Below are 27,135 nucleotides of genomic sequence, written 5' to 3'. Positions count from 1 at the left end.
CCAGTTTAATCGCTAGGGATTGATTAATACTGTCCTAATCCTACCTGTGAGACTGTATACCCAGCTATGAAAAACCATTTGTCTATTTCTTCATAGATAAATGATTTGTCAAGAACGCTCCGACAATCTCTGGTCTTTCAAAGCCTTTTTGTCTTTTCAATAATGTCTGATTGTCTCTTAAATTTACTAAATTATATTTTTATTATGGTTTACTGCTGCAAAGATTCTGATTTTCATCTTCATTGTCAAAACAAACTATACAAACGAGATAAAAATGTTAGCAGTCAAGACTGCTGCTTAGATCTCTAAAGAGCTTTTAACCCTTGGGGTTTTGGGTGGCACAGAGAAAGATTTAACTTCATCAAGAGCTTTTGTGATGTGGTGGCTTTTGACATTGGCTCTTACTCAACTACAGTTTTCAAGCAACTAAGACTATTTTAAAATTACACAGCTGTTTTTTAGGCTTTCTTTTACCAAAATAACTTTTTCCTAATCCATGTATTATTAATACAATCCTCCAACTTATTGTTATTAAAACCACTCTAAACTCTACTAAATCAAAAATTGATTAAGTTTTCTACACCATGTCAGTAAGTTGCACGCATACAATGTATCTGCTCTGAACATGCTAAACTGCCGTGGAAAAAATAAAAAGACTGAAATCACGAACACCAAAGTTAGTGGATGTGAATACCTTTCCCCCACAATTGGAGAATGAAGTTGTCCCTGTGTCGGTTAAGTGTAATGGGTTAGGCACAAGTTAGACGAGCGACAGATCTCTCCTGAACACATGACAATCTCATAAGAAGGGGGCATTTAAAAAAAAGTAACCATCAGTTGTACTGACAGTGCTTTAGGAATTAAAAGCCTCATTCTCCATACTCCAAGACAAAACTCATAATGCACATGTCAGAATTATAAGCTTAAAGAGTGCGGAACCAGAAAAGAGAATTCCATACTTGTACTTTTCAAGAAAAAAAATTTATTTTTTTAATTAATATATACCTGAGAAAAATTTTCATTAAAACAACATTCTTAATATTTCTGCAGTGCTAGTGAGTTTGATATACATTTATATCACATGTGCAAAGAAGGCATTTGGGTACTTGAAAAATTTAAAAGCTTCATCTTGAAAAAAGGAGCTTTGTCAGAATCAAATACAAAACATAAGTACTGCCTGAAATAAAAAAAAATAATCATACTGGTCCACAAAATGGTTTTACTTTTAGCTTTATGCATACATCTGTAAACAGAAATAGCTGGTGTTTTAAATAATCTGATTACAAAACTCAAGAGTTAAATATTTTTATTGCTAAGTGCAGTCACTTCTCCTGTTTACCACTGTCACTCCAAAAGCCACGCAAACCACAGAAAAAAAATAATTCTCTGTGCACTAAAATTACTCACTTGTTAATAATTTTAAAAACATACCCATTTATTTAACAATTAATTATTTTGATTCAAAGTGTTCCAGGACAAACTAATGCATTATCCATTCACCTTTGCTGCGAAGCTGTATTGCACCAAAAATATTTAAATCTGTTTTGTATAGAGCAGGGATAGTGAAGAAACGGATGGCCTCTAGTAGTTCATCTAAAAAACGTTAATACTTTTTGTAAACTCATTTTAGCAAAGCTATTGCTAACTGACCCGTTTATCTTGAAGACACTTCTTTATCACAAGAACATACAACTCACAAAATGGTATAACAAGTGATGACTAAAAGTGTTATTATCTATCGTACCATCAAGATATTTCACATTATATTTATAATGTAAAATATATTTTTATATATATATAGTTAACACAGTCTAAATAAAATCAGTACGCCAAATAACATGAACTCTGTTACCGAACACAAAGACATGCATTAAATTTGAGAGATTAAAAATGTATACAACCACAAGAAAAAGAGAGCAGCAAGTATTAAATGTGCATATGCTGTCAAAACAAAATAGAGTTCATACAGTCTGGGTAAAGACCAATTTCAACCCATGCAAGTCTGCAGAATTCATATATCCACCTCATAAACATGAACTGTATGCATGCAACCAATGAATTTTAACTTCTTAAAGTTCATAAACCGTTTTAAGGCTCTCAAGATCCTCCAAAGAGTACTGATTATTCCGGTTTTCTGAAAGTAAATCAAACAGCTGCTGAACTTGTTCTTTTTCATTTTTGCTAAGAAGGGCCAGCACCACCTGAAAAAACAGATTATTTTATAATTAGCACAGGTTGACTGAAAATTTCGCAGAGATAAAAAATCAGGGCATTGTTTCCTTTTAAGATATGAAAATGTCCTTTAGATTTCTCTTCAATTTAAGTATGCATTCAATCTAGGTTCTTACCTTAAATCTTTCTGCTTTGCTCAAGTAGAAAAGATGCTGATATACAAGGCCAGGATCTTTTCCAACTACGTAATATTCCAACGACTGGATAAAAATCAAAAAGGTTTCTCCTTCAAGTTTGTTACTTAGCAGCACTGGCAATTTTTTTGGATCAGTAATAGTTAAAAGATCTGCACAAGCAGCTTTATCCTTATTGGTATTCACTGCATTTATAATCTGACCAAAATCATAAGCATTAGCTGGTTCAGAAATATGCAGTTTCTCAGAGGTCTTCGGTGGCACACTCTTTTGAACTGCTTCGTTAGAAGCAACATGATCGGTCACAACATCTGATGTAGCAAACTCTTCCTGTTCATCAGTCACCTTCACAAAGAAAATGGCGACAAATCATTTTAATGTGGACATACAGATAACCTGAACCTTCATAAACTGCATGCTTATATCCATCAATAATGTCACTAAATTAAAGTTACCATTTTACTCTTTGTAAAAGAAAGGCACCTATGTTCTTTTATGTCCTACTTCCCCCCAGAATAGTACCTCTCTAATTCATCTTTAAAGGTTTGTAGTTTACATTTCCTTTCACTGCTTGGCACTCCACTGTAGAAAGACAACCGAGGACCACTGGGAGAAAGCTAAGGATGATGTATTAAACGTGACGCTGCAGAAGACAAGCAGAACTGAAGTCAAGTCACCAGATACCCATGTTTCATTTCACTGCTGTGCCTTCAGAATAGTACGGGTAACACAGCAGCTATATCAGGTTGCTGTTGGGAGTCTTGCTGCGGAAGGAGAAAGCTCAGCATGGTCTAACTGCCTGAATACCCACTTAACTTCTCCCAAGTTTGCAGCCTGTACCGAGTTTCATGAATCAGTTGCTAGAAAATTAACCATGGGTTCAACTACATTTGCTAAAATCCTTTTCAAGCTATCAAGCATTGTGGAATTAGTACAAACTGACTAAATTCTTACTGAACGTGGTCTTTTCAACAGAGGCGAAGGTTTTTGAAAAGTCTGAAGATACTGTACTGCATAGTACAGTGTTGTGCTGTGAACTAGACTAGTCATTTTTGGGAAATACTGCATTGGGCTTATAGACATTTTGTTCTATTTTTAAAACAATCCTTAGTATCAAGAGAGAAATCTCGACTGTCTTATATATAACGATTAAAATGCAATAATATTCATAAATCCCAGCTTCTAATCAAATTTTCCTTGCTCTTCTCTGCAGTCTGTTTTCACAGAACTACCTTGTAACTACAGCAGATAAGACAGGGAAGGCTCTCTAAGGGGGCAGCTGTAATTATGACAGCAAACAAATGCTTCCTGCCCCACCCCTGGAAAAATTACCACTGCCAGTAATGTAGTTAGCTGGTCTCTGAACAATGCAGTCACTTCCCAAACCTCCTCCAAACGCTCCCCAGGTCCCTTTGTTTGTCGCAACTCAGAGCTTAACCAACACTGTACCCGGCTTACACTAGTTACATAAAATCCCATGAACTCGTGACAATGTGAAGTGTTTCAATAAAACAAATTGTTTCTATATTAATAATTGCAGTTTCCATCATATCACCATTTTGAAAGTACATTATCAAATTACAGTATCACTCTATGGAGTCGTAACTATGTGTTTTAACTATATATTTTAAAATGAAAAGGAAAAAAAAAACCCGTTCTTAAAGGACCAGCAAAGCTACAATCCAAAAATATCTGATGACTGAGAAAATCCTTTCATCGCCTAATTCTACCCAGATCTCTGCAAGGCTAACATTTTGATCCAGTACATAACATATCACATATTTCTTTTATAAGATCCTACAGATGTTTTACCCATACTCTTGCTCTTTAAGGCAGGGTTTCATCCTTCAGACCAGTAACTTTACTACTAGCACAGGAACAGCCAGCACGCCTGCTGACAATGAACCTTTGCCAGCATAGCCCTGGAGGCTTCCCGAGTAGCACAGACTTTAAAAGCAAGATTGCTATTTAACAGCCACATTTCATAAAACAGGTAGTTTTTGTTTACAAGGAGCATATCCTCAAGTTTAGAGCGGTCTAAATGCACTTTTTTCTTATTTCTGCTGTGGTTCTGAATACACTTCAAAGCAGTCCAGGCTCTACTACAGAACGTAATGGACACTGAACACATCATATGGAAGATTCCTCCAATATGCCCTCAAAATAACAGGAAAAATACAACCCCATCCCCAAAAAATACAGAGTTAAGAAATGCAAAAGAAAAGCTTTAGTACTATCTCTTAAAATGTGTGGCTTCTGTGCTGCCTGCTTTTAAAAATGAACAGGTATACCTCTTGTATGGTTATTTTCTTCCTTTGCTTTTGCTGACTGCCAGGTAGAGCACTGCTGTGAAGGTTAAGCAGTTGGGTTACCTCCTCTAGTTCATTTTTTGCTTCAAGAACATTCGGATCTATTAGAAGTACTCTGTTGAAATCATCAACACTGGCTTGATAATTCTGTAAATAGATGGGAAAATTATTTTTTTCATAAGCACATCATTAGAAAAATAAAAATGCTAGGATCTTGACATTAAGCACACAAAAATAATCTAAATACATACGGTGTAATTTCATTAGAGGGAATAAAGGAAACCGAAGATGAGTTTGAGTTACTATTTTGCAACTAAATACTTCCCTATTAAATATGTAATGTGAAATAATTTATTCCGAGAAACAGAATTCTGTATCAGAGGATAGATTATTGAAGATTGCTGCTTTTAAGCATAATTGCTTACAGTGCAAAACTTCCTCAAGATTAATACAATGTGAGCCAATCAACAATTTGCATACTTGCTTTGCCAATAAGAGAGAGTTAAATCACGCTTAGATTAAAAATATATCTAATCTTCGTGGGCTTCAATCCCACAGACCATCTCTTAAAGTTTGAGAATTGAAATTTTTGGTAATACATGAGAAGATTTGGATTATGTTACGAACTCTGGGATAAACAGGATTAGAAAGACAAACACAGCGAGAGAGTGGCATTAGGTCAAAGTTCCTCGATAATCAGACTTATCATTTGTTTAATGGTTTTATTTCAAATTTTGACATTAGGAATCACGATTTTTTAGACTAAATTTTCTGGAGAGATAAAGTTAGTAGCATCAATTCTGAGGAAGACTGGACTATCACATAGAAAAATCAAGACACCTTGAGGGCCGGAGTATCATCATAAGGATGAAATCTAGCAGTAAATAGTAGAAGACCATGCACACAGTAAAGGATCAACACAATTTCTTTGTGTGAGGGACCCAGTATTTCTTCTGTTCTCAAGCAGTATCATAGTGTTACTGTAAGTCATTCGTATTATCATGAAAAAAATCCTCATGTGCCATTTGAGGTACTTCCTCAGCACCTCAGCTGTAATAAAAGCACCAGTGTACAAGTCACTCATATTCTCTTTCCTACACGGAATCTTTTGTTCGATACTGATGACCAGTATTCAAGGTGCAGTGACATTGCAGTAAGCCTGTAAGTGAAGTCTGCTATATCATGAAGGAAGAACAAGAGAACCAGAATTATTTAGACCTATCAAATGACTGCAGAAAGGGGGCAGACTGCTTTCATCAGAAAACAGCTAATAAGGCTAAACCATTTGAATTACAGTTGTGAAGATTCACAACTACAGAGAAATGAAATTCTGGAACAGACTTCTGAAAACAAGCAGAAGGGTCAGCAAACAAACAACCCTCCTGGATTTGAACTGCAGCCTGACAGACTTCTCAACAAAAATCATACAAGATGGTTGCACCCAAAGCAAGAGACTGGACTATCAGCTGTAGGAGATGCAGTCTGGGGTCCTGTGTCCTATGTTACAGGCCTAATTCATCACACAAGCATGATTTTTTCCTGATCTTCCCTTAACTACATCTCAGTAAATCTATAAAAACCCCTTCATTTACTACATTAAATTCCACTGCAGCTTTTGTGGTTAAATATCTGGATAGTTATATAAAAATACCACTTCCCGGCTTAGTTAGGACTTTGCCAAACTACACGCTTTTAGCTCTTAAAATTTTTCATTACAGAGTCATTTGTCAACCTCAAATCACTTTTGTTGCTTCCTCTGGTTTTATGCATCACTCACATCCCTGAAATTAGCAATAATGAAGGCATTAAATCCAACCACAACAAAACATTTTGGGAGTCTCCAGATCAGACTGTTCTGAAGGAATCCATGAAAAATGTGTTTCAGGTTATGTCTTCAATAATACAAAAATAACATTTTTTTCTAGGATATTCAAAAAAGCAGAAGTTATTTCTCCAATTCTTGACATTTTTTACTAGTGTGTAATTCCCTTTTTTTGACTGGTAGAATCACTATGTACCTTTGCTCATATTTATACTTTTTTTTGTTATCAGCTTCAACAACATAAGGTTACAGATGATTAACACCAGGTAGCTTGGTACAGTTACAGAAAAGATTTTACACGAAATAAAGACTTTTCACCTGCTTTCAAAATTAATCAAAGCAAACTTTTAAAATTTCATAGCTACTATAACAGAGGAACAAAATTATCCCTAATGAAAGATCCCATGGTTCCTACAACTTTCACTTGGAATTGTAACATTGGATGAGAACAGGCTAAGCACAGACAGGTTGTCCTCAGGTGATTTATAAGCCGAGAAGCCGAGAGACAGCCAGGTAATTTTTTATTGAGGCATGAAGCATAATGGAGGTCTGAGGAAAGTATTCATTTGATGGGCACTGCTGATATTTGGTAGATGTTTGGAGTGATCACCTCCAGTTACAAAGAGCAACATGGGAGAAAGTACTTAGGATGCTTGTTTGAAGACACCGGTAAAATTTATTACAAAATAGATTATGATAGCTGCCATCATGAGCCAACAGAAGTGTAAAGCTCATAATTCAACAGCAGGTAAGAGATGACAGGTAGGGTAAGGATTGCTTTGAAAGAATTATGAAGCGTAGAGGCTAATTAACATCACTGAAGAAGAGGAACAAACAGAGGGATGGACAAAAAGAATGACATGGTTTAAGTGATGGAACATGAGATTTGCAGTCACATTCAGAATGGATGTGAGCAATGTAAGTCTGCATTAATGACGATCAGGTAAAAGGATACTCAAAAACCAGTGTGTAAGATGAGTGCAGTAGAGACACCACCACCACCGTGCAGATAGAAAGGGAAAGGTTAATTACCAATACTGTCGAGAGAGTGAGAAAGTAGATTACTTACAAAGGTTCATAACGTGTTTGGGGAAGGAAGAGAGAGAGAACAAAAATAATTAAAACCCTGGTTTAATATGACAAGCACTCAAATATGAGCAGATGCCAAAAGACAGCTTCAGACTGTAGTTTGGACAGATGAAGACAGACTTGGAGAGAATCCATTTGTCATCAGTAAAGATATAGTAAAAACCCTGACAGAAAAAAACAGACTGGGATACCCAGAAGAATATTAGATCATTAGAACAGAATTGAAACTTGCTTAACCAATCTCCAGTCAAACCTAATTTATTCCAATATTCTTGTATTTTCTCAAATTATTACAAGTCAACATGCAGGTTTTTATGTTGCAAAAATATTTATGTAATATTTTATGTATGTCTAATACTCTACAAAGTAATAAATCATCAGCACTGCACACTTTTTTTGTATTCACCCATTGACTGCAACTACCTGATTGCCTTTGAAGAGGATAAGCAAGTTTAGAAGTGCTTAATACCTGCCATGTTCTTTTTCCTCACCTGTAATCCTTTGTATGCTAGCGCTCTTCTATAAAAAGCTTTAATATTAGAATCTTCTATCTGAAGAACATGATCACAATCTTGCTTAGCCTCTTCATATTTATACAGTTTCAAGTAACAGAGAGCTCTAACACAGAAAAACAGAATACACTGCAATATAAGTAAATTCTACAGTGCTGTAGTGCCAACAGCACCTGACTCATCAATGTTAATTACAATACTTCACACAATTCAGTCTCAATGTGGTATTTTTTGAAGTACATCAAAACCAGTAAGTATTAATAACATCATTGGATGGATTTAGAGAGTGCCAATTCCTGCAATAAAAGTCAAAATTCCAAGTATGACTAATGCTTGAAGTTAGGCAGATATGTAAGTATTTTAAAAGCACAACCTATGTTAGTATAATATGATAGCAGAGTAGTTGATGTAGTACTGGGTTTTATACAGCCATTCTGGGTAAAAAAAGTGCTCTAGATTAAATAAGCAATACTGCTTTCTGCACCTAATTATTACTTGGAAGTCTCCTATTCAAGTACTGGCCTACTCAAATCCTTCTTAGTTTGTGAAAGCTGATAAGATTACAGAATAAAGAATTATGCTGCAGAATTAGGTCAACCTTTAAAATAATGCTGTTGTATGACCGTGTTCTTACTTTAATTCTCTCATAATGTACATTTTCTCTTCATATTTGACATACTGCTACTGCCCGTTAGTTTTAAATTAAAATCATACCAGTATTCTGAAAAAATGCTGCAAAATGCTACGCTAATTGTAACTTTTACTATTGCTTACTCTATTTATATAAAGATTTTTAGATATATATCGGTGACATTAATACTTACTCCCCTTGGAAAGTAATGTGGCTTAACAAAAAATTGATTTTGTTATTAGAAACAATCACCAAGTAGGAAAAAAAAATAATCCTTTTTTTACAACAGTGACTGAAGGGATGCGATATCTCTATTTGCAGTGAGAAAATACAACTATTGTGATCCCACAAAGCAGGGTTAGATTTTACATCTTTACCTGTTAGTGTAGATCGTACATTCCTCGGTATTTAACTTCATGCATTCGCTGTATTTATTTACAGCTTCTTCATATTTACCCTTTTTTACAAAATCGTTCCCTTCATTTTTTAATGTCTTGAACTTCTCCTCAGCTTTCTCACCTGCATTACGAAAGGATCACAGTGTTACGTAAGAAGGTCAGTTCATTAAGGGTAGCTGAATAATCTACCCAGACTAAGAATAAATGCCTGACAACTGGAGTATCTTTATTGGTCTGTGCAGGAGTGCACTTCATGAAGACCGCGATGGCCAGTTTTGTTAACTTTTCTAACCGGCTAAAACATGATCACTAGTGTTCTCAGGACCCACTTATCTATGCACTTTTCACTACAACGATCTTCAAATTCTCTCTCTTAACAAAGTTACCCAAGGTTATATGGATCCAAATTTACTACTTAAAAGGTTAAATAGGTTGCTTACATATTGAAATAAAAACCCAACACGTTGTATTCCATAATAACAGAAAAAGCCTGGAGTACAATCAACAAAAAGCACTTTTCAAGCAAAGCATTTATGTTTAATAGCAACAGTTGTGCAAGATACCAGTTTTCTACTTCATTTGAAAAAAAACAAAAGTTAAACCCAATGGCTGCCCAATCCTTAAGACTGATGATTCAGTAATGACACATACTGACAACAACTATAATGAAAATACTTGCAACTGGACGTTTTTAAAAGTGTAGAGAAAGATTTTTATCAATTTAATTCAGCTTAAATTATACATCAACATGCCTCATGTTTCTTAAATGAAAAATAATTTTCTGCAGCATTACTGAAATCTAGTATGTACTACTATTCAAATCATACATTACAAGTTTCTAGAACTATGTTGTATTCTCGAGAAAAACGTCCAATTCTCATCAACACACGTTTGCAAGTTGTTTGTGGTTTTACATCAGGTACAAATAAATTCAATGCTATCTGAAAGATCACTGTAAAGTCATTAAATCTGTAGTGCCCAAGAGTGCAGATTATTTGAGGACATGCATTATTGCAGTAATGCATTACGGACAGATAACCCATCACTGCTGCATATTTGGCCAGCAACCCAGTTATGTATTGCAGCCTTCCCTGTTTTAATCAAGGGATTATCTTCAGCACTACGTTTCTTTATATTGAAATAAACTCAAAGGGGAACCAATTAATAGTTGAGTAAAAAAATCATACAATTAAGGCCTTTCCAAAAAGAATGTTTAATCTCAATAAAAACTCAGAAACGTTCTTGCACCTGATTTACTAGAGGAGAAAAATGGAAACTGCAATGAAGGGAAAAAAGGTCATGAAGAAGACAGCGTCCTAAAGGAGTTAAGCACTCGGTGCTTATGTGTAAACAAGTCCAGAACTAACATCTGTGAAAGGTGACTACTAAAAGGCCACTGTCAAAGTTAGAATCCAGCGTAAAAAAAAAAAATTAAAAATCAGGAGTGCTTTCATAAAAAATTAAGTGACAACTACAGATTATGCATCTGATTATGTTACTGAGGATGGGTGTTTGTTTGGGTGGTGTTTTTTTTGGAGAAAACTGTTACAACTGTAGTATGATGTCAGGGAAACTACTGATACTCGTGATAGGACTCAATATACTGCTGATGAGTATTTCTGCTGTATTTTCTTTTATTTTATATAATTTCAGAAATTATATGCTGCAAACCACACCGCTTGGCTTAAAAACATTTACCATAACTGTAGCTCCATAAAGCACGTAAAACCCAATCATGTAAATGACCATAAGCTAACAGCTTTTCACAAGGGCCTCTGATAAATACTTTCTAAAGCAGCTTCTTTGACATCATTAAATAGTATTCCATTTTTCAACTAAAACCATTTTCTTTTTTGTCTACATATTTGCATTAGCTATACATACGATCCATCTGCAACTGTTCTTCTCTGGTGATATCTGTAGTACTTTTTGGCTTATCCTCTGAAGTAAAGTTTCCTCCATCCCACCTGTGTAGCTGGGCAGCAACTGGGACAACTGGAATTGGTGGCAGTTTCTCCCTCCAACTGGAACCATCCTGATCTATTAAAGTCTTTGTTATTCTGAAAGAGAAAAGCCACACCAACATGACTTTCATATCTTTAACTCATGCTTTAATAACTTACACCCAAATTAAATAATGCAATGTTCCAACTGTTCAAAAAACAACTGAACCATTATCCTTAGGACTAATTTTAAAAAGGATTGTCGCATCAGTCAATGGTATTGCACTCACTTGAGATTTAGACTTTTTCAACTTTTTAGAGTATTTATACTAGCATTTAGAAAACAAGCAGCTGACTTCAGCATGATCTGTAAATACTTAAATGACTGATTTTGCAACTAAGCTCTAAATGCTGCCTACTACATGCAGTAAAAAAATAGGAAAAAAAATTATTTTGTTTACTTTTCTCAGCTGTTCATAGGTGTTATTTGTAACAAGCGTAGATTACAATATCAGACAGTGCGGTACCTAAATTTGCCAATGTCAAATGAAACCTCTTACACAACAATTCTCTAAATAACCAATGCAGGTCATAAAGTAGGTATTAAGTTGCATTTTATGGAACAGTCAGAAATTCGTCAATCAATCATTCTTTATCCCCATTAAAAAATACTAAGAAAATATATAAAAACTGCTTAGTCTTTCCTAAACCAACACATACATATATAGGTGAACTATTTCGTACATGAGAGGTTCAATCCAAAAATCCATCCAAGTGGGAGTTTCTCATTGCTGTGATACATTTTGGAGAAAGACCTAAGCAAACATAATGAGCAAAGCCATACAAGATTTCATGGTTCCATTACAATTTTTCTAGTGTGTTTTTTTTAAAAAAACAAACAAATATTAATCAATTTTGAGAATAATAGTGAGATAAACATCTTGTAGTCTCAAAATGAACTCAAGAGTCAAGTTCAACTGATGATAAGTCTAATATCTACTTTAACAAATGAAAATTCTGAATTGAGTAGTAAAGGAAGCCACATTGATGCTATCACCAATAAACACCAATATAAACCAATAAAAGTTTGTATTTTAGGTGCATTTCCACCTAACATGGGTGTAAAAAACATACTAGATGAATACACATCCAAAAAAAAAAAATTAAGAACCTTGAATGTGACATGAAGAATGAGACAGAATGAGCATAAATTATCCAATCAAGTGTTCCTTCTTAGTTTTGTTCTTTTTAAATATTTGAATAACAGCTGTAAAACAAACAAACAAACGGCCTCAGTATAATACTATGGCAACAGAGTCAGAGCATTCAGGAACAAATTCTTTTCCCAGTAGGGACTGATAGGAAAAAAAAATAAATACAAGAAGCAGCACCTATTCTAATCTTCTTTATTCTAAAACAGAAATTACCAGAATAGTTTAAATAATGATACAGTCTAAAAAGGCTGTTTGTAGAGCTATATAATGTGTGATTTTATGTATTACATAATGCTGCATGAAACATACCATTTCTTGTATTTTTGAATTGAAAGGAAGTTTCTTCATACACAGAATATCACATTTCATAGTACGATCTAGTTGCTTTACTTGTTTTCTAAATGAACAAGAATAATATTTTTCTGTGTGTAAGCTGCGTATGCCCTTCCAGGGGCTCTCCTCTACCTGTATCATTCCTAAGCAGTATTTTTGTAGGACATACCAATGAAGCGGCTTATTCAAGTGCTGTTTTGCTCTAATTGTACTAAAACTTCTGGGATTTAATGATAGTCTGAATTAAATTGTTAAGAAAAATGTGGCACACCATCATAAATTAAACAGCCCTAAAATTTACTCAGCTTATTTTATTAGAGAACAGAACTGTACACTTCATGTTAAAAAGTCGATTCATTACATTTTGTATTTCCCATAGAAAGTAGCAGAATAATTCTACAATAAACCATGGTCCCACTGACTCCATTTAATTTTTCTCCATTTATCATAATGGGCTTTAAAAGTTGGAGAAAAAAACAGATCTAATTCATCAATATAAACAGAAAGGATCCTGCAGTATTTGATGATCAATCAACTTGTAATATAATAACCTAAGCATAGTCTTTTGCAAAAATTCATACCTGTATGCCATGGTTAGTTTAAAAAGCACAGTTATCTTACGAAAGAGATGGGACAAATACACTCATTCCCTACCACCAACACCCAAACTTGACCCAACAATCCTGCAGTTTTGGAGTTTACCACAAATTTCTTTGTACAGTACAATACTCATATTGGACTTTGTGATAAAAGCTTCCAACCTATCTAATGCAATTTGCAAGCTTCTATTAAGGGAGTTGAGACAACTGGAATGAAACTCCAATTTAGTAAAGGGAAATGCATAAACACATTGTCCCACATAGAGCTTTTGTATTTCTAACAGCAAATAATAAAATACTCACTCAAGAAGAAATTAAAATACACAAAGTAGGAATTCATTGATGTTCACAAAGGTAGGAAACTGACGCTAATTAAAAGTGTGCTTGAAATGAATTCTCCTGCAACTTGGCACAGACCATTACAAGAAACAGTCCTTTCAATTTATCTAAAAATCACCTCAGGGTAACCAGTAACACCAATAACCAGTATCATCTAATCAACATGATAAACACTCAAATAACTCTTTATACTTGTTTTCAGTTCACTTTTCATAAAAGTATGTACTTACATTCTTAATTATTTCCTTTTGATTGCAAACTGATCAGGTAAAGGCTTTATATTAAAAATTCTACTTGTTTTTTACATGAGAATTATTAGAAATATTAGACTGAACACTCATTTGATTCTAAGATTTTTGGAAAGCCTGCTTAGTTAGGTAAGTACAGAAAGACAAGCCTTAACACAATTTGTCAAACCCTTAGACACGAGTAGGATGATGAGTTTTTCCTGTCAGCTTCATACAGCATCACCATCCAATTTCCCACAGGAACTTAAAACCAAAGAAATCCTCCAATAAAAGCAGGTTGTTAAGACACGATATTCGCAGTATAAAAAAAAATTTAAATTACATTTTGGGGTTGTCCCTTTCAGTTAAAAGGCAGTAAGGGAACTAACATTTTTTGTTAAAATTATTTTTTTAAAAAGTCTATTACTTTGGAAATGAAAATGAATACTTTGGCAAACAATTTCAGTTTAATTCATAAATGATAAAATATTAAAAAATAAATTATAGTAAAATTTCAATTACGCGGGAGGTCTATGCTTTAGAAACTAAGAATTTGCAAGCAAAAATGAATTACCAGCAGAAGAGAAGAAGGAAGAAGCAGCTGAAATAAGGTGATGGGTTGCCAGGGAGGAAAGAGTAATGAGCAGTGAAGCTAAAAACATAAGGAAGGCCTAGAGAGGAGAAAAGGAAGAGTGTTAAGGGAAAAAAAGGAAATAAGCTTATTACTAGGCAAGTTACAAGTCAAGGAGAAATATGAAAAGAGTATCTGCAGATAAAATAAGCCAAGATGATTAAAAAAAAGTATATTAATCACACAGATACCAGGATAAGCAGTTATCCCACCAATCCAAGCGCTCTATTATCTGCGTAGATACAGGAGATCAGTAACAATTTGTTGTGTTATCAAAAATAAGACTCCTAAGAGGAGATAGTAAAGTGTTGTGATCTCCTTTGTCCACCTCTAGTCAAATAAGCAGAAGATATTACGGACTTTTTAATGAAGTAATAATGTAAGCGCTCATGGCCTTGCCTTAAAAAGAAAAAAAGTTACTAGATTCCATTGTTAAAAGTTGCATGCATGTGGGTTGGTCTGCTTTCATAAATACTTTTTTTTGCCCATTAAAAGAAAAAAGGAATGAAAAGGAAGTGGAAAATCCTATCATTCACACATTTAAGTATTTGCAGTATGTTAATGAGAACGCAATTACAATAGTGTGTATACACTCAATTTTACACTATTAAAATAAAATTATAGAAATTGAGATGTCTGTCTTGGCATCGAGAATTAATGTTGGATGTATTAACACGTAATTTAAAAATGACATTTATATATTTTTTACACCTCTAAGCTTTGTAGCTAACCACTGTATCAAGCTACTTCAGTGTTTACACAACTGCAGCATACGGAAGGTTTCACACTTAACATAAATCTCCAACTGACACAGGAAGACTGCTGATATGAAAAGGAAACAGACATGTCAGAGAAAAGGTATGGACCTTAAAGTATTACTTTACATGGCAACAAATACAAGTTAGGAAAGAAAACAAGCTGAAGAGCCAGTAAAAAAAGCCTTTAAAATATTACATTTTTAAAACATAAAGTGACCTACTGCTGGCAGAGGAAAACTGTGAAGCTACGGGGAAACAACTAAATGAAACAGCCAGTCTCTAGTTATAACGCACTAGTTGTGACAACCCTGCCTCTGAGGGATACAGAACAGAGGGAGCATATAAAACAAACAAAATTGAATTCTATTTTTCTACTTGGATGAGTATCAGAAAATTTGTAAGTGGAGTTACCTATTAGCACTATCATTTGCTGCTTGGATGCTGCTGTCTATTTGTAGGACTGTTTTATAATCAATGTATGCCTGTCGATACCGCTCCATGGATTCATTTGCCATTGCTCGTCGCAGGAGAGGCTTAAGGGAAAATGGCTGAAGCTCCAGAGCTCTGGAGAAAACAAAAGAAAAACGCAGAATTGAAACAGAGTAATTGAAATAATATTAATAAAACTGTTTTATGATATACACAACTATACATAACAACTTTGTGATTTCAGATGGGCCTTACAGTAACATAATCAAGGAAAATGGGACTAAGTGGTTTATATTAATACCCTGAATGACATGCAGTTATGATACTGTCAGTGCTTTTACTACAACTTACGCTACTCAAATCCCTATCTGGAAAACTGCTTTCATCACCAAGAAAGAAGATCTATGTAATGTCAGCTGTTTAAGAGCAAAAGCTATTTTTCTTAAGTCATGCCTAGATCTATGGGGATTTGAAGTATATGGTATTTTTGTCTACATGATTTTCAGTTCTTCTTCCTAATGTATGCATGTAAAAAATACATTTAGTGAGACATGAATATACACCTGTCTTTTTTTGGCTTTTAGGTTTTTGCTTGTCTTGCCTGTTTTCTGATTGTGTGCCTGGTCAACACTGAGCTCAATCCCTGACACTATGCAATCAGAACTCCTTCCAAACACCATGCGCTTTTCCAGCAATATTAAGAAGCAGGCGACAAAGGTTTTATTTATTTGAGATTACCTTTTATTAATCAATGATTCTTGCTAAAGAAAAAGAGAGATAAACTTTGAAGTACTGAAATTAAGATGCGTCTAGTCAGATTTCATGGAATCATGAAGTAATTCAGGCTGAGAGGTCCCTAGTCCAACCTTCTGCTACAGGTAAGAGTCAGCTTTGCGATCACACAAGGTTGCTCAGGGCTTTATCCAGTTGGGCCTTGAAAACCTCCAAGGGAATCTCTGCACAACATTTTTGGGCAACCTGTTGCAATGCCCACCACTGTTCATGGGGAAAAGGTTTCTCCTAATACACAGTCCAAACCTTGTGTGGGTCAATTTTGGCTGTTGTCTTGTGTCCTCCCACAATGCACTGCACCAGAAAGCGCCAGGATCTCTGGATAATCTCCTCATAGGTACTGGAAGGCTGCTGTTTAGACCCCTGGAAGCCCTTCTGCTCTAAGCTGAACAAACCCAGCTCCCTTGGCCTCTCATCTCCAGGCAAGTGCTCTGGAGTTCACAACCACCTCAGTGACACTTCACTGAACTCATTCCAGTTGATCACTATCTTTCTTGCACTGGGAAGCCAAAAAACCAACACATTTATCACAGATGTTGTCTAACAGGTGCTGAGTCTAACAGGATAATCACTTCCCTCAATCCACTGGCTGTGCTCCTGTTTATGAGCCCAGGAGGCGGTTGCAGCATTACTCCTCCTAAATGCTTGACATTCTGTAACTTAGAAGAATATTAATGCAATTTCAGGTTCCTAACATCAAGAATGAAGAAAAAAACAACCATAAATAAATTCAGGGGAAGACAAGACTACTTGAAGAATAGCATCAGTGGGAATGGAAAACGACATTTCCAGGGTAGAATGCAAATATAATACAGCCAGGGACCAAACCACAACACAGTACTAAATAAAATAACATTAGTGCATAGGGGTCCTATTTCACTCTCTGTAACAAGAATCAAAGACTCCAAATCAGAGTCTTGAGACAAAGAGAGATCCAGCAAAGAGTTTTTGATACACTTCTAAGCCCTAAATAGCTAAAACTTCGTAAGAGATAAATGTTCAATACTTACTTTTATATCACAAATATAAGCACTACACCATTTTTACTTTGAAATCAGGTAACCTATTCATGGGTGATCCTTTATGTCATGTTGCCTAGAGAAGATTTAATTGACATTGCCTAATTCATTTGTGTTTGCAGTTCTGTTTCCCAGTCTCTAAATTATTTCTACCTCTGTTGTGCTCACTAAGAATCATGGGTCCTTGTGTATCCAAAAAATATGTACGACATTAAGGACACTATCATTAAATAGTAAGAAAATAAGCTTCCAATTGGTAAGAATACAAAACCCAAATCCTTTGTATTACTGATTTGAGTTGAAATCTTACATACTTCAGACCTACTGAACAGAAAAATGTGATGGCTGTTAAGTATGCCATCTTGTTTTATCAACCAGCTGCCTCTGGTTCTACATCTGTTTTAACAAAATACTGTTAACAAGTAAATTTTTTCAGATGACATTTTCATAAAACTTTTCTATCAGGTGGAATATATACAGTAAGTCAAATATTTGGTTAACACAAAGTTATATGCGTACTTTATTTTTAGTTTTGTGGGGTTAACAGTTGGGTTGTGCTGTAAAAAACCCAACTGATTCATTAATATGATTTCAAACTGTCTTGGGATCCTTTTTTGCACCTTAAGCCTCAGTCTTACTAACACTATCTATGAAAATATAAAAAAAGGATATCTAGAAATACAGTAATACTGTAGTGGAAGGCAGTGTTTTGGAAGTTATTCAAAGTGTCTGATCCTCTCTAACTCCTGTATCCTTAAAAGCCACAATAAGCAGAAAGGATTTTAGCTCAATTCCTGAACAGCTGTAATTACTGTTTATAACTATGTCATGTGTATATTTAAAAAAAACAAACCAACAATGAAACAAGACAACAAACCAAACACAGAGAACACACAAATATACACCGTACACATGCCTGAAAGCAATTTCCAACACTGTGATAAGCATCTGGCTTTACAAAGCTTTTACATATGAGTTACTACAGAACATCACTGAAGGAAGCCTGCTTTTATATTAAAAATTTTAACCCTGCTATCCATTTCTGTGTACTCAAGAAACTCAATAACTGCCCTCACACAGTAAGACAATAATTTAAAAGTTACTCCTTTCCTAGGTTCCATGTGGTTGTTTACATAACTGACAGAGATACCTGTCATTTAGACAGGGAAACAGACTTTACTGGATTGTTCTAAGTCAAACTGCAATAACAATGTATCAATTAAAATGTTTAATCATCATCAGGAATGTTGCTGCTCTACATGGGAAGTTGCAATTTACCTGTTACAATCCTGGATGCAGGCACTGCAGTTGCCTTCTTTGAGATAACATGCTGCTCTGTTTGAGTACAAGACACTTAAATCAGCTGGACTTTGTTCTCCTAAAAGAAGTCACAATTAAAATCAAAGACCATTACTAAAATGACATTCAAGAATTAAACACTTGCATGCTGTAAGGTGCACTGCAGTGATGCAGTTTGCTGACAATGCAAAGCTGTAAGGAGCTTTCCTTTATCATGTCACCTAGAATATGTAATTATTCAACACTTAAAATAAAAACTAACAGCTCTGCCCCAAGGAAGTTAACAGATTATTTTACTCATCTTCCTATATTTTGTACCATGTGAATTATCCTCTACTGATGACAAAGAATTTACTGCACAGCAACTCCTGCCAAAAATCCAGGGACAGGCTAGTTCATTTGTAATTCCTTTAAATAATCTAAACAATAATCCTAGATTTAAGTATCAAGTATTGCACTCACCTAAATCGATGACATATTCAATCGCTTCCGAGTATTTCAGCACAGCTTCTCCAAACTGTCCACTCTTAAACAGCTCATTTCCTTCACTTTTTAGTTTTGCTGCAGTAGGAGGAAGTGAAGTAGAACTGCCACCACCAGCCGACTGAGACCCTGCTCCCTGAGATCCGGAGATCTTCTCAGCTTCAGAGCTTTCACTCTTTTGATCACTCTGTAAATAACCATTAACTTCACCTTCATGGTCGGATAAACGCTCTTGTGTTTTTTTCTCCGATGTGCCTTTTTTTAATCCGCTCTCAGTGGACTCCCTCTGCTTCTGTGTCTCTCTGCCTTCCGCCTTACTAGCACCTCCTTTGCTGTGAAACTTTCTCTGCGCGTTCCCCATGGCAGCCTCCCCAGCAGCCGCCTCTCCTGGAACTGGCACGCCAATTTCTGCAAGGAAGTTAATGAGCTGAGTTAGAGCTTGCATCATCAGAAGAAACTATCGTCCTGGCAAAAGAGGGGTGTACAGCCAAAGAACACGGTACCAAATCCTCCAGGTATCTTAATGTTACAAAGATCTATTTTCCTCAGAAAACACTTCCAAGAACACAGAAAAAATCCTCCTTAATGTAACTTGGAATTATCACTGAGAACATGGAACTAATGAAATCTCATTCCTCCTTGCCTGGCACATTGTGAACCCCCGTTCGTAGTGTCAGAATGGTACAGAGTTCACCTTGAAATTAACTCTTTCAATACTGGCTGTTACAATACTGATACTTTGATTTTCCCTGACCAAATCAAAATGCTTGCATATTAAAATTAGAACACACAGCTAACAAACCAGTGGCAGTGCACACTTCAAAACTCTCCTCAAATATAACATAGAATAGGAGGGATAAAATCTTATAAATCATTCTCAAAAGGGTTTCATTTAAACATAACGTCAAAAAGCCTTTATAGAGAGTTCAGATCATTCAATTTTCACTATTATTAATTTAATTAGGAAAAAAACCCATACAATAAGAGTATCAGATATTAACCTATATAATTCCCTTATTCACCTGAATTCCCAACAGATTACCACCACAATATTCAAGCATCTATTTCAACAGAAAGCCTGACTCCTGATTGTACCAGTCGCACAAAGGCAACTCCGTGTTTTTGTACTATCAATTATGATGCTGGTGTTTCACCTTCCCTTAAGTTGATGGGCTCATCTGTCCAACAGAATTTTTCCATGCCCTTATATATTGGAGTGGTACCTCCAGTTGACTCAAAGTAAACTTCTGAAGTTGACTGAATACGGATGAACTCCAGGTCGTTCCAAATTACAGAAACTATTTTTTAATGCACAAAATGTTACTGAAATCAAACTGAACAGGTTGGGAAAGAATGAGATTTTATAAACAATAGATTCTCTAGTGCCTAATAGACAAAAGCTTCAACTGCATCCTTCCTAGTTGCGGTCTCTGTTTTTGAAATACTGCATTTAATAATAAGTTCAAACTCCACAGTGGGAACTTCCTCAGGATACATACTAAAATACTTTTACGTTACATACACCAAAACAGAGAATATTATGTATACCCTCTATGGGGGGGAAAAAAAAGAAAAAAAAAAGGAAAAAAAGAAAACACAATTTTAAACGTCACAGACAAACGGGTCATAGGACAAGTTTTTAGAAAAAATTCATCAAAACAGCAAAATTCTTGAAAAGCGTCCCAACTGCGAGAGACAAAGAAAAAGCAAGAAAGGCAGATAACGTGTGATGCGAATGTGAATGTCAACATTTCCTGATTACAAGAGAAAATTTGCTAAAGATGAAGTGCACAGAACCAACCCTGGATTAAACAGGAAACATTTATAGCATTTGGAGTCCCACTGAAAATAAGAATACTTGTAATTAACTTGTTTAGCTGTCAGGTTATGCTAATTGCCTAAATATTTCTGCAGTGAGTAAACACACAGAATTGTCCACAAAATTGTACAGATATATTTCTCAAAAATAATTCTGTCTTTCAGTTTCAGTGTTTATAACATAAACAATATTCCTGTATTGTCTCTACAGAGAAATGTATGCATGAAAGCCATATTCTGGGCTTTGCTTTAAAAAAAATAAAACATTGCTTATGAGCTTTTCCAAAAAAAAAAAAAAAAGCTAGGTACATCATAAATTCCAAAGACAAGTTAAAGAAAGGTACTGAAAAGCATGGATACGATTTTGACCAGAATGACAACAAATACAAACTAGAAAGAATTCATGTTAGTACTAAACTAACGAACTTAAAATGGAAGGACTGTCGTAAAACAAAAGCCATTGAATACTCCAAAAGGAATATTTGAAGTGGTTTTTTTTTTTTTTTATAATGGATGACATCACCTTTCATTTAAAATTAATTAAAAAGGATTTATCCTCCAGAAGCATGGCACAAAAATAGTGGTGGCAGAGTGAAAAGCAACATATCTAAGTTTAGTTCACAATGAATTTCATATAATCATAGAGAAGCCAGGAAACATTACCAAGTCTTTAATCTGCTCTGGACTAACTACATATGAAGGCAACTGGAATGGTCCAAATCTCCACAGATTAATTTTTCATAATTTTAAATATTTTTTTGCTTTTGCTCCACACACTGTCACCAAATATCTGTTTTGTATTACATGTTCTTGGTTTAGCTGATTGAGATTGTATCTGGCTTGTTCTGAGCCAAAACATATAATGAGCAGATTTCTGAAATAACTCTGGTCTCTGACTGCTTAGGAGCAGTCTTTGTTCATATAGAATGAAAAAAGATTTACTGGTTAACATTTATACTGACACGGTAATTGAGGAGTTTTCTTAACTTCAGGATATGCACTACACATGCAATTCTAGATTTAATTTTCAATGCCGTTTCTTTTAACATGATCTAAATTCTCATATTGCTAGCTTGCAATAGAGCCTAAAAGCCACAGTAGGTTGGGCCCTATTGTGCTGGACATTATACAAATTAATTATAAATGACAGCTCCTTCTTCAGAGAGTTTACAATTCTAAAATTCAAAAAAAGCAAATGAACAAGCATACTAGAAAGAGGATCAAGGAATACAGAATAACTATTATATTGGATAACAAGGTGGCCACATGTCCTCATACAAGACCTCATCAATAAGGCTTCTAACCATAAGGAGAACAGACACTGTCAATTATTCAAGGCTACAATGGAAAAGAAACTTCGTATTACAGTCACATTCTAGTCATAGAGATTACTACAAATTAAGATTTGGGTAGGTGCAAATTCATATATGGCATAAAGGCCAAGTGAGTGAGGATACAGAGCAGCCAGTAAGCATTAATCAAGAGATAACACCTCAATTATCTTAGAGCCTCAGCAGTAGAGAAGAGCAGAAAGCAATACCAGGAATGCCGACAATACAACAGCAACCACAACTGATCGCTTGAGTAGGAAAGAGCTCTAATTGCCTCCTACCCAATAAACTTTGCTTCTCAACAAATCAGGAACATCAAAATGCAATTCTAAAACCTTACTGTTCTCTGTGGGGGAAAAAAAAAAGACTGGAAAAAAATAATTCTCTGTAGCCAACTGCTGTGACATCAAGTAAATATAACACCACATAGGCAGCAAAACTAGAAGTCAGATGAAGGATTTAATACAAAGGAAGAAGAGGCTCTCTGATAATTCAGTATCAAGTGTCAGTGTACCAAACCAGCAATCTCAAGGTGTAGAAAACAGGAGGACACATACAAAAATTAAAAAAATACATCTCCTGAATTGGGAAAAAGGTTTCATTCAGAAGAAGAGTATTCTCTTCACCTCTAAAATGTAATAAATAAACCATGCACAAAGAAAACACTCTACACAACAACTTTTCCCATGGTCAACTCACAAAACGTATCTTCATCTGTTAAGAGGTTTCTTGTATGCGCTCAAAGTACATCTTTTAAAGAGAGATCTGTTGTCAACTTTGTAACAGGTTGAGAAATACTAATTTTAAAGCTAACTTAGGCTTTTTTTTTAAATGCACTTTCCTTTTTACAAATAAATATTTACTAAATTTCAGAATTGTTTACTACAATTTTTTTTAAATTATTGTAATAGATCAAGTAAATCGAACACAATTAATCAAACTTTTATTAATTAAAAGGGGCTATTTAAAATATATTTATTTTATTTATCTTTAAACCATATTTATCACTTGAGATTATCACTTCTCTAAACATGTCAAAATATCAGGCACTTTGTCAAGTACATACATGATTTTTAGTTTTTACAGTACCTTTATACTAGTTTTTACAGTCTCTAGGACATAAGCAATTTTCCATTTCTGTTGTACAAAAAGGATTTTATTTACTTTTGCTTTCAGATACATAGAAGATGAAGAGACACTACACTCTTGATTTAGACTGTTTTGTTCAAAGATGAGAAATCAACTCTTCAGAGCTAAAGGAAAAAAAATGAATTTGTTGTTTTCTTCCAATCTCTAAATTATAAGTTTAGTAGGAATGCATGAGGCTTGCCAACTAGGATGTGAAATAAATGTAACTACATGACTGGACTGCATGGACTACTGGACTGACTGTGACTACATGTCTAGATGTACAGAAAAGATGTATAGGATGCTTAGTCTACTTATTGCTGTTACGTTGACAGAATGTATCAGATTTATTCAATAACTGATTTCATATTTGTTTCCAGTTGTACATTAAAACACAGAGTAATCTATGAAGATGCTTGCCTCCTACATCTCAAAAATACTTATGTATATCACACGAACACACGTGACATTGACGTCAGTTGGCAGTCTTCCCTATGTTTAAAAGCCTAACCTTTCATCAATGGAATGGGAGTCTTCCTATGGAGCTAGAAGGCAATTAGTCATCTGAATGCTCCCAACGGAAAGCAACCCCAAATTAACTAATATTTAAGGCTAGGGACATGATCCATCCTTTCTTCCAGGGTTTTAGCTGAGAAGACTTATTGGATACCTACTGATTTTGAAAAATGTATTTTCCTTAAACGTGTGCAAATAATGCATTATTAAATCAGGCATATACAGTCTAATATTCACAATTAAGTTGGAAAACCCACAGACTGATTTAAATTCAAGATAAAGAACTACGTAGGCCATGGGAAACACAAAACCCACAGTTTTCATGCCACATTACCTTAAAGAGCCAACAGAAAGGGTGAAAATCAACCCAGGGATGTTATTGTGTTGCAGGCTGGAGCCCAGACATGCAGTTGAATCTAAAAGCAACCTGCCATTGCAAGCCTCAGTAGCCCCTGCTGTCCCACTTCACACCCTTTGATCCAATCAAGGGAGAAAAAATGCAGAAGAAAAATGTGATGGTGGGAAGGCAGAAGAGCTGTGTGAGAAAAAGAGCTAAGGAACACAAAATGTTCTCTAACACCAGAAGAAATTCCCAACTGGGTCCACATCAAAGGACAGGTATAAAATTACACAGGAAAGTAGGAGATTTATAGCAACATTTTCCATCTGTCTCTGTTATACCCATTATAGAAATAATTCCAAACATGTAATAAAACTGGATTCTACATTTCACACACAGATCAACTTTAAGTAGTGAATGTAATTTTAGTCTTCAAACAGGCAAAATTCTTTGCAAGCAAATATAGATGAATTGTGTGAATAAACACTGCAATATCAAAGAAATGTTTTTTTCCTCTGGTTAAAATTAAGTAGGAAATGACATGACATTACTTTTATCTCTGCTGCATCTTTCACATTCTTCTGTATTTTCGCCTCTTTCTTCATCACCTTCTGAATCCTCTATATCTTGAATAAGTATTCTTTTTCCTTTGCATTGAGTCTCAGATACAGGCTTTAAACCTTTCAGTTTCTTTTCAATCTCTAGCAGATTTTTCTGCAACAGAGAAAAACCAGCAATAGCAGAAGCCTTTTTTCTATAGGTATACAAATGGTACTTTATATAAAGAAAATACATTCTGTTAAATAATCCACATAAGATGCTGAAGAACTATTGAGATAAATGTTACCAATATAAAAACAGAGAATTAAACGTGACTTTTTCCAAAAGTCAGTACCAAAACACTCAATTTCTCTCTCTTAGAAACTCAGAAGATATTACACAAATAAATAAGTACCTTTCTCGAATGAACTGCTTAAGCAAAAAAAAAGTTAAAGGAAAAAAAGTAGATTGTACTAGTGTGGTATCTGGCATGGTCTACTCAGAAGAGACACATGGAAAACAGCGTCTTTCCAGACTCTCCAAAAAAGCCTAAAATCAGTTTATCAAACTTTATGCCATGGAGAATTTGGTGTCCGATGGATATCTGATGGAAGTGTGTAACTGATAGAACTAGGACTAGCAGTGTAGCAGAAGGACACTCTTGAATAATGAAAAGGTTTGCTCCTCTTGTAAGAACTGCAAATTAGATGATCAAACAGCTTCTCATTCCATAAACATTTTTGATTACTCCAAAAAACCCTCCAACTGCACCTTACACTTTGAGAGCAGAGTAAGACACACCCAACATTATGCACTATTCTGAATTTAATCCAATGCTGTACAAGGAAGTGACATTCAGTACTGACTTCCTCAAAAAAAGATAAAACGAGGACAGAAACAAGCAAGATTCATGTAGACAAAGTACCTTGAAGAATTCCAGTTACTGACAAGCAATTTACCTTTATTTTAGTGACTCCGCACATAAACATTCACTCTGCATGTGTACCATACATTCATATTTAGCTCAAGAGGGTTTTGAGGATTCTCCAAGCAAAGAGCAATTCAAAAAATGTCCTGCCAAGCACTCTGTCACCTCTAGATGTCTCAGCCAAGGCACAATAGCTGTTACAGATAAGGACAAAGTACAGACATCTGCTTTCAGCTACAGAAGCATTGCTCAGCAAAGCTACTAATGTATTTGGATCTCTGGATGAGTGTGCTCAAAATGAGTAAGTATCTTATGTCTGGTACTATAAGAAGTCTCAGCACAGCATACTTGATAATCTTTTCACAAAGACTGTTGCAGAATTTGTCAACACAGACTCACAGGCTATTTAGTGTTTCAGTCTTGTAAACAGAAAAAAAAAAAAACAAACACAAAAACTCCTTTAGAACTCAAATCTAGAGAGACAGGTGTTTAAAAAGAAAGGAAGAAAAACCCAAACCAACAGGCACATTGATTCCTTGGTTGATGTGAAACTCAGCAACTATTCTGGACAGAAATCTAGCTCCAAGAACACCCTAAAAGGGATAAACGCCGTATGTAGGTAGTGAATTTGAAATAACAGGCTTAGGCTTGTCTTACTGGTGCACGCAATAGCAATGATCAAATAAGTCCATGGAAAGAAGCTGCCGGTGGCTCAAAATGTGCCAACAATAAGAGCTGAACAGAATTCAGGAGATGAGGCATTTGCACAGCATCCAAAAGTCATACATAAAATTGGGAAGGTAGCAGTATGATGGACTCCTAACTAACAGGAAAAGAGCAGTTTAGTATCAGAACTGCCTAATACTGAAGATTCTCAGGACACGTAGAGTCCAAATCCAAGGACTGGGTTCTAACCCACAAAACACCCAAAGAACATACCAATGAAATGACATGGACCAGTCCTCCCCTAAATAGCTTAGGTAATAGTAGTACAAGGACTCATTCTGACCTTGAGTTTCCAAAGAAAGCATACAGCTTTCTTAGATCCATAATTGCCTAAGAAGGGTACAGATTCATCAGGGGTATGAAAGGTTTTTCATTCTAGCCTGGAGGTGAGAAATGAGGATAATAACATCATGCTGAAGTGAGGACAGAACACAGATCCTCTCCTTTTGGGTCACTACAACAACAAAAGCTTGGCATCTCTTTTGAATTTTTCTTGTGAATTATGTGTCAAACTTAGATACACGTATCCCAGTGGATCTTTTTGAGAGAAATTTCCAAATAACTTTCATCATCTAAGACACTAATGCTGTAAGCAAGTTTAGCAGCATACTTTTA

The 27,135-nt window shown here is 35.2% G+C and overlaps 1 protein-coding gene across 3 annotated transcripts in view; it reads right to left on the bottom strand.

Annotated features, from left to right (window-relative positions):
* Nucleotides 1–1,011: 1,011 nt before the first annotated feature.
* The window catches only part of SPAG1 (sperm associated antigen 1), a 44,750-nt gene continuing 18,626 nt past the window's right edge, over nt 1,012–27,135 (bottom strand). For all 3 annotated transcript variants that reach the window (XM_063327266.1, XM_063327264.1, XM_063327267.1), the window contains exons 10-19: nt 24,878–25,040; nt 19,173–19,601; nt 18,690–18,789; nt 15,583–15,735; nt 11,012–11,187; nt 9,107–9,248; nt 8,078–8,204; nt 4,658–4,822; nt 2,349–2,711; nt 1,012–2,201 (exon numbers count right to left, since the gene is read on the bottom strand). In XM_063327266.1, coding sequence (XP_063183336.1) covers nt 2,070–2,201; nt 2,349–2,711; nt 4,658–4,822; nt 8,078–8,204; nt 9,107–9,248; nt 11,012–11,187; nt 15,583–15,735; nt 18,690–18,789; nt 19,173–19,601; nt 24,878–25,040 — 1,950 coding nt within the window. In that variant the 3' untranslated portion in view covers nt 1,012–2,069. The remainder of the gene's footprint in view (nt 2,202–2,348; nt 2,712–4,657; nt 4,823–8,077; nt 8,205–9,106; nt 9,249–11,011; nt 11,188–15,582; nt 15,736–18,689; nt 18,790–19,172; nt 19,602–24,877; nt 25,041–27,135) is intronic.

This window comes from Chroicocephalus ridibundus, chromosome 2 (assembly GCF_963924245.1).
Source record: "Chroicocephalus ridibundus chromosome 2, bChrRid1.1, whole genome shotgun sequence".
Taxonomy (NCBI): domain Eukaryota; kingdom Metazoa; phylum Chordata; class Aves; order Charadriiformes; family Laridae; genus Chroicocephalus; species Chroicocephalus ridibundus.
Note: the sequence above shows the minus strand (reverse complement) of the source record. Positions and strands in the feature narration are given on the sequence as shown.